Below are 8282 nucleotides of genomic sequence, written 5' to 3' on the forward strand. Positions count from 1 at the left end.
TGCCACTTGGATAAGTTGGTTTCTGCCTCAGTTTGATCACCTGTCAAGGAGGGATAGTGCCTCCTAGGATTGAGAGAATGCATGTAAGTGTGTGCACAGGTGAAAATTAAAACCTCAAAAATAGACACATGGGACCAAGGTACATACAGATTGTAGCACTTATGTATGTATGTATTATTACTTCTTTTTAAAAAGAAAATGCTTATTTTGGATAAGCATTTTCTTTTTAATGGATGACTCAGTTGGTTAAACATCTGACTCTTGGTTTTAGCTCAGGTCGTGATCTCACAGTTCATGAGATTGAGCCCCATGTTGGTCTCTACTAACAGCACGGAGCCCTTTGAGATTCTCTGTGTCTCTCTCTGCCCATCCCCCACTCATTCTCTCCTCTCACTTCTCAAACCATAAACTTAAAAAAATAAATGAAAGGTTTATTTATTTTGAGAGGGAGAATCCCAAGCAGGCCTGACACTGCCAGTACAGAGCCCAATGGCAGGGCTCAAACTCACACCATAAGATCATGACCTAAGCCAGACCAGGAGTCAGACGCTTCATCAACTGAGCCACCTAGGTGCCCCACTACTTTTTAAAGTAATCTCTATCCCCAATGTGGGGCTTGACTCACTACCCCGAGATCAAGAGTCATACGCTCTACCAACTGAGCCAGCCAGGCGCCCCTGTGGCCTATTTTTAGGCCTCTGGCAAAACTGAAGCTTACACATACATAACACGGGTTTTTCTGAACCGCACACCTGTGTTACCAGTCCTCAAGTCACTATAAAAGCCTGTATCCGCACCCAAAGTGACCTTCATTCACCCTCTCACGCACTTCTCCCAACTCAGGGGTAGCCACTGTCCTGAGTTGTAGATGCTTAGAGGAATTTTGTCTGTGTGCTTGGTACAAGTGGCATCATATAGCATAGACTCTTAGACAACATTTTGCACATATGGTAACAGAGATCTGTGGCCCCTTTAATAGCCTGTGCTCTGACAGGAAAAACCAATATTAATTGGTAGGTCAGGAAGTAGTTGGTACAAACCTTCGGCATGCCCCCTTTGTCTAGGCCCGCTTTACTCCATCACCTCAGACTCAAGTGTAAAAGTCTAGCTTTATACAGCTCTGGCAAGTCAAGCTAGAGGATGGTCTCAGAGGCTGAGGAACCCAAGCCCAAGATTCGGCAGTAACTTCCCACAGGGTCTCTGCTAGATCTAGCAGCTCTTCCACACAGGATGCCTCCCCCACCCTCTCCCTGGGCCTGGGCCCAGGCCTCTCACAGCCCCAGTCCTGACAGCCCCTGCCTCCCACGCTGTGGACCTCCCTCCAGTCCCCACACAGCACTGCCAAGGGTGCCCAGTGCCCTTTTGGCTTTCACCGCAGAATGGCTTACAGTTCTTCACCTTTTTTTGTCTGGAGCTGAATCCAAGACCTGGAGGTCAGGCAGGAACAGAGCCCAATAGAGCTGGGAGCCCCTTACCTGTCCTGCGGTGGGGCAATCAGGCGGGACTTCAACCTACTTCAGCCTCCACCACTACCAGCAGAGATAGATGAGCCATCCAGTATGTACACCGATTTATTTGGGAGGAACACCTGGGGACTTGAGGCTAGAGAGGCCCATGGTGGAAGAAGCCCCAAAGCAAGGCCAAGGAGGAGCCGAGAGGGAGGAGAGAGGAGTAAAGCTGTCAAACTGAGGATTTGAAGGGAAAACTCAAGAGAATTCTGGAGAAGGGGCCTGGGGGAGAGGCTGAGTGGGAAAGAGGGATGCTGGGTGTCAACTAAGAGGCAGATAGAGCTGGAGTCTGGTAACTTGAGGAAGGCAGGGAGGGCTGGTAAAAGGGACTGGAAGTTGTTCTGGCTCTGCCACCCAGGTGGAAATCAGGAAGATGGATGGCAACTGGCAGGGTTTTATTCTAAAAGTCTCCGCAGAAGTCCTAAGGAATATAGAACACTCTGTTCTGAGGATTATTGCAGAACTCCCGGAAGCAGCATCGAGAAAATATCCAGAAGCCGAACACAGGAGAAGAGCGGGTATACGAACAGTCCCTCATCTGCTCCTTGCGGCGGCAGTCACTCACCATGATGTCAGAACCACTGCCTGGGGGAAGGATGGCAGCCACCAGTGATACAGACATCCCAGGTCCCAGGCACAGCCCCAGACCCTTCCATCCCCTCCCTCCACATGGACTTACCATCACCAACCCCACACCCTTCCCTGGACCCCTCAAATGCCAAGATTCCTAGAACTGGGCAGGGGCAGGGAATGCCAGGGAATCACCAGCGATGGATTCCATGAAAAGTTGGTGGGACAGAGCTATTCAAAATGCAGAGCACCTGGGTGACTCAGCTAAGCATCTGACTCAGGCTCAGGTCATGATCTCATGGTTTGTGAGTTCAAGCCCTGCATTGGGCTCTGTGTTGACAGCTCAGAGCCTGGAGCCTGCTTCAGATGCTGTGTCTTCCTCTCTCTCTGCGCCCCCCTCTCAAAAATAAACATTAAAAAAAAAGTTTAGGGGCACCTGGGTGGCTCAGTCAGTTAGGCATCCAACTTCAGCTCAGGTCATGATCTCAACGGTTCGTGGGTTTAGCCCTGCATCAGGCTCTGTGATGACAGCTCAGAACCTGGAGCCTGCTTTGGATTCGCTCTCTCTCTCTCTCTCTCCCTCCCTCCCTCTGTCTCTCTCTCTGTCTGCCTCTCTCAAAAATAAATATTTAAATAAATTTTAAAATATAAATGAAAATGTATAAAACAAGTGAAGGACAGTGTTTACAGCAGTATGCTACTGTTTATGGAGGAGAGAAAAGGGTGAAAAAGGAGTAAACAGTGTATTTGCATAGGGTGAGATGTACACAAAAGATTACAGAAAGGATAATCAAGAAAGTAGAAAGATTTGGGACATCTGGCTGGCTCAGTCAGTAGAGCATGTGACTCTTAACCTCAGGGTTGTAAAAATGAAAAAAAATCTTTGGGAGAAAAAAAAAAAGACCATGGAGATTGGTTTTGTGTTGTCTGTGCATGAGAACTGGGCGGACTGTGTCAGGAGTGGGAGGGAGACTTCTCTTTGATGCGGTTGAGTACTCCAATACTGAACCATATTTGTGCTTAAAAAGTATAATAAAAGGATTTGAATTTTAATGTGAAGGCAAGTTTGTGCTGTGATTTTTAAGAGCACCATCTCTGGAATCACCACAAATTGTGGTTCAGCTTCCAGGAGACTTGGGCAAAGTTTTGACCTTTCTGTGCTTCTGTTTCCTCATGCATAAAATGGGAATAAGAATAATAAAACCTGTCTCAGAGGGTTGTAAGTGCTTAGAACAGTGCTGGAACAGAATGTGTTTTGTGTTTGTTAGGAGTGAAGGAGGTGCACCCAGCTGCTCAGTCAGTAGAGCATGTGACTCCTTGATCTAGCAGTTGTGAGTTCAAGCCTCACGTTGGGCAGTGAGCCTACTAAAAAAGCTGGGGGTGGGGATAAGTGAGGGATTGTGTGGAAGAGCAAGCATGAGAAATGGGGAATATAATTTCGGGAAGTTGAAACTAAAGTGGAGCTGTCCAGAGGGCAAATTTGACATGACAATTTGTCCTAAAAGTCAGATTCAGGAGGAAGCAGAACAAATCCTCTGAGAAGAGTGAAGTGGAAAAGAGCTCATGGCCAAATTTTGGTGAACATGAACCATTAGAGGTCTCCCTGAACAGACAGAAGGCAGCCGGAGGAGAAGCAGGAGGATCTGGTGATCACAAGGGTCCCTCACAAGGCCGGGTGCTGTAAGAAAGGTGGAAGCCAGTCAGTCCCCACTGGCGGAGGGAACAGGAGGGTGGAAGTGGAGACAGAGAATGGCTCTGAAGGTAAGGAAAGAGAGGCCATGCCAGAGTACCCTCTAGGGCTTGTAGGAAGCAGACATGGCGTGCAGCTGAGAGAGGCAGTTCGGGAATGGGCTGGGCCAATGGCAAGCAGCTCACTGTTCTTTATGAGGAGAGTCATGCAGCTGCTGCCAGGTGGGGCGAGGCAGATGTCAGATCCCAGAAGGCATCCCAGCTCCTTGGTCTCCAAGAGGCATCGGTAGCAGCGCAGATATTTGGAGAGCTGAACTGGATGAGGGGGTTCTGGATTGACAGGATCAAAATTACCTAGAACACAGAGAAACACTGACTCCAAACCCACCTAATTTCCAGGCTGCCCAACCCCACTGTTCCCTCCTCACCTCTCCATCCCAGAAAACCATAAAATCACCAGTTCTTGAAAAACTATCTGGCCTAATCCTCTATCAGAGGCTTTAGTCAATGTTAAAATCTCCATTCTCTGCTCTTATACCTCCTGAAATAAGCAACTCATTAAGAAACTCAGTCACTCAATCAACATGTATTTGAGGTGCTTACCATGTGCCCAAGACTTGGCAAGCTCCTAAGTTCAAAGATGAGGCAGAGGCAGCTCAGATCGGCCTTAGGCAGTTCTGTGAGGACAGTTCTTCCTCTGGGACTTGGTTTCACAGTCCCCCCCGCCAACCCCTATGGACCCCTCTATTGAATATGCTTTCTTATCTGTAACATTCAGTGAAAACAAGAGTGCATCACCACAGGGCAAGAGGAATCTATGCTTTGTGTGGACAGGAGACTTCAAGCAGCCCACCATCACTTTATTTGGTGGTCTTATCACTGGAAAGACTCATATTTAAACCTTGTCCACCAAAGCCCTCCCTGACTATGTGTATATATGCTGCCTCTTCCTCTTGTTCCAGGACCAGACCACATGTCAATGAGTCCCCAGACCCAGCAGAACACTTAGGGTGAGCAGATACTGAACAAACACTTTGAATCCTTTCTATATTGACGGTGTTTTGCAACCAAGTGAGGAGGTTCTCAGGCTAGATTCAGCCTTGTTCTACGGGTGAATTTGTGTTCTGTTATCTAGAATATTCCCAGAATCCTCACTAATCTGCACTGCCCCAGATTTAAATGGAGTTTCTTCAGTATCTCCATTCAGATCACTGCTGTTGAAACAACCCTGGGGATCTTCCTCGGAGTGAACAGCAGCCCATTACCAGTCCCTAGGCATTATCTCACCAAGTCCATCCATCCCATCTTTTCCCCTGCCTGGATTTACCTGAGCATCCCAGGCAGATGTGCACAGACACCTAGCATCTGCAGGTTTCTCTATCCAGCAGACCAGGACACCCTTCTGACCCCTTAGAGCCACTTACCAAACACCGAGCTCATCATGACCAGCACTATTAAAAGGACCCTGTACAGGACTTGGGGGGTGCTATGAAGGCCCAGGGGCCCCACACTCTGGCTACCTGCAGGGCCTGCCATAAAAAGCATGGCTGCCCACTAGCCTCCAGTTGGGGCTTATATTGGTGGAAGAGAAGTTGGCCAAGAGGAAGGAGACAGGCAACACCCATCCATTTGGGGTAGGAAATCAGTGCCAGAACAGCCAGTGAGACAGAGTGTCCTCACCCACGGCCACTCTAAGACCTAACATCCTGGCTCGGGGTCAGGACCCTGACAAAGGGGAACTTTTCTTTCATATTTATTCTACAGAAGTTTATTGGGGATACATTACACAAAATCCCTGCCCCCGCAGAGCAGTCTAGTGAGGGAAACAATTAGTAATGGGGGATGAGGGGAGGTGGGGGAGTATGAGTGCTTTCCGCGGTCACCTGGGCAGTCCTAAGCACTGACCAAAGGAGCAACAAGATCAGAGTTCTGTTTGTAAAAGATTACCAGGCCAGGAAACCAGTTAGGAAGCTATTCCTGAGTCCAGTCACAAGATGGCAGCCTGGTCTAGCAGAAGAGAGGCAGGAAAAAGTCAAGAAATGAATGAATCTGACATTTATTTAGAAGGAAGACTGGACAGATTTGGAGTTAGACTGAATATGGAAAGGAGGAAGATAGGGGATAGGCTGCAAAAGGAAGTGATTGGTGGTGCCATTTTCCAAGATGGGAAAAAACGTGGAACTGTTAGAAATCCAGAAGCGAGGACACCTGAGTCCCGAGAGACCTATACAGACCAGTTGTCCCTTCTGGGTTCCAGGTAGCTAGCCAGCACCTTTCTTTACCGCCCCCCTTTTCCCCGCCCCGCCCAAGCTCAGCTGCAGGTCAGTGGCTCTGATCTCCGGCTCCCACACGCTCCGCGTCGGGCTCTCGCTCTCCGAGCCTGACTGCACTTTCGGGGGCTCCCAAGAGGAAGCGGGGGCGGCCCTCCGGCCAAACTCATTGCGGCTGGCAATGAAACCTGGGAAAGCATGCCTGGCGTCAGACCCAGGCTTCCGCCGCTAAAGGACACCCAGACCACCACATGGTTTTTGTTTGTTTGTTTGTTTGTTTTGAAGGAGGCGATGTAGCGCCACCAACCCTCCCGGCTGGAGGCTGCAACTAATGAGTGGAGGTAGGCGTCGCAGGTCCTTTGCCAGGGGCCGGGAGGGGGATTCCCCTGCTGAGCTCCTTCACCCGGCCTGCTCAACATGCACCTCTCCAGGTTAGGGTCTCTGAGAGACTTGGGGTTTTCACTTTAAGGGTCGGGGGGCTATGGGAAGAGCTCGGCCTTACAGGAGTGAACCGCCTGCTTCAGTTTCTGGTCTGGAGGTTTGGGGTGCGGCCCTAAGGGAGGGGTCCCTGCTTACAGTCCCAGACCATCCAAGAATCATTTGGCCTCGGGGCGCTGATGGGGAAGATGGGAAGAAATGGACCGAGGTTCGCGCCAAGGACGGGAAAGAATAAAGAAAAACGCACACCACTGTGCGCCCAAGAGCCTTGGGATTAATGAAATCATAAAATTGTATTATTGAAAAGTCAGAGTAATGAAGATTTGGGGAGGAGCGCCTGGCACCTGCATAAATGTCTGCTGAATGATCGACAACAGTGGTAGACAAAACCAGAGAGCGGGAGCTCCTCTTGAAGCGAATGGGGCAAAAAGGAGTTAGAAGAGACAGCGTCCTCTGAACCCCGCCCTCGAACATAACTGCAACTAAAAGTCCAAGGACTAGGGAGTTACGAATAGTTGAGGCTGGGCTCCCCGGTTCACCCTGAGAGGTCCGGGATGACTCACTATTGAGTTAGAGACCCTAGGCCCTGCAGCTAGCAGGAGGGAAGACAGGGGTGATATTTCGGGGCTGGGTTGGGTGCGACCTGGAAGAGTTGTTCGGGAGGGGAGTAGCCTCGGGGCTATTAATCCAGTCTCTATTTCGTTATGCTACTCCTCAGTCTAAGCAGCTGGGCGCGGCCAGTGCGCCAGCCGAACTTGTGAGTTCGTTGCCACCGTGTCGGGCTCAGAAGAGGCGTTCCAGAGGTTAAGAGGCGGGGCGCTGCTGTAGTCGCCATGGTGACAGCAGCCGAGGACAGTCACTGCGGAGTGCCTTGGGGACGCGGGATACCAGGGGGTAGGCTGCCAAGTGACGAAACAAAGGAGGTGGAAAGAAGGCTACTGTCAGGGCAATGGGCGAGGCAAACAAGGGGCGGGGCCCCAGATGATTGGGCTGGGAGAGAGCCAAGTTCCGTTAGCCGAGCGGCTAGACCAGGCGGTCCGGAAAGGAACTAGAGCAGGGATCTTTATAAATCTAAATAAATGAATGAAAAAAAAATGGCTTGGTTCCTGAGGGAGTGGGGATAGCTTGTTGGTTGGATGGATGAATGAATGCATGGGTAACCTGGCCCTCGTTCACTTGTGACCCCTGGGAGGGAAACACCTGACCCTCTGGGGAGTGAGCAAATCCTCAGCCCAAGCACTGCGTCCAGAGCCTACTCCTGCAACTCATACTGAAAGCAGCTCAGGGCGAGCCTGGGCCTATGCTCTAGGGTAGGATAACAGATGGCCCAGTCCAGAGCCCACCTCTTCTTCCCAGGTTTCCTGCCCAGGTGTTAATTCTTCTTTGTCCCAGCCTCAATCCTCTCTCCCCATGTACCCAGCTCCTCAGGGGCGCCTGGGCGTCCAGACCTTGCCTGGGGCCCAGTAAGGCAAAGTCCAGAGTCCTAGCAGATTTGGAGTCTGCATCTCAGCTGCTTCTCCTGGGACTGTTGGAACCCTGCTATACAGGGTGAGGGTGGACAGGACTAACTGGTCCAATCTGGGGGAAGGGGGGGTTTGGTGGTGGTTCTGAAAACAAAGAGCTCATGTGAGATTTATCAGGTGGGGAGTAATCGAAGGAGGTAGACTGAGGCCCCTGGGTTGGGTGGTCCAGAATTCAAATGTTAAGCCTCCCCTCTCCCCACCTACTTCTGTTATCTGAGGGCTTCTCATGGCATCCACTGTTCTTTATAGTATATGCAGGAAGAAGGAAAAAGGGGAAGTGGTGG

At 50.4% G+C, this 8282-nt stretch overlaps 1 protein-coding gene and 1 long non-coding RNA gene across 3 annotated transcripts; one reads left to right on the top strand and one right to left on the bottom strand.

The window, feature by feature from the left end:
* Nucleotides 1-1558: 1558 nt before the first annotated feature.
* LY6G5C (lymphocyte antigen 6 family member G5C) lies at nt 1559-5312 on the bottom strand. Its single transcript, XM_029944068.1, has 3 exons — nt 5192-5312; nt 3954-4121; nt 1559-2093 (listed from the first exon to the last, which is right to left on the bottom strand). Exons 1-3 carry the CDS (start codon nt 5310-5312, stop codon nt 1930-1932), a joined length of 453 nt encoding a protein of 150 aa, XP_029799928.1. The 3' UTR covers nt 1559-1929.
* On the top strand, nt 5264-6714 carry LOC115295807. 2 transcript variants are annotated; one of them, XR_003910584.1, is made up of 3 exons: nt 5264-5401; nt 6323-6468; nt 6616-6714. It is a non-coding gene; the product is annotated as an uncharacterized LOC115295807 (long non-coding RNA). The 2 variants fall into 2 exon arrangements; XR_003910585.1 differs by having other exon boundaries at nt 6323-6378.
* The last annotated feature ends 1568 nt before the right edge of the window (nt 6715-8282 follow it).

This window comes from Suricata suricatta, chromosome 7 (genome assembly GCF_006229205.1).
Source record: "Suricata suricatta isolate VVHF042 chromosome 7, meerkat_22Aug2017_6uvM2_HiC, whole genome shotgun sequence".
Classification (NCBI taxonomy): Eukaryota; Metazoa; Chordata; class Mammalia; order Carnivora; family Herpestidae; genus Suricata; species Suricata suricatta.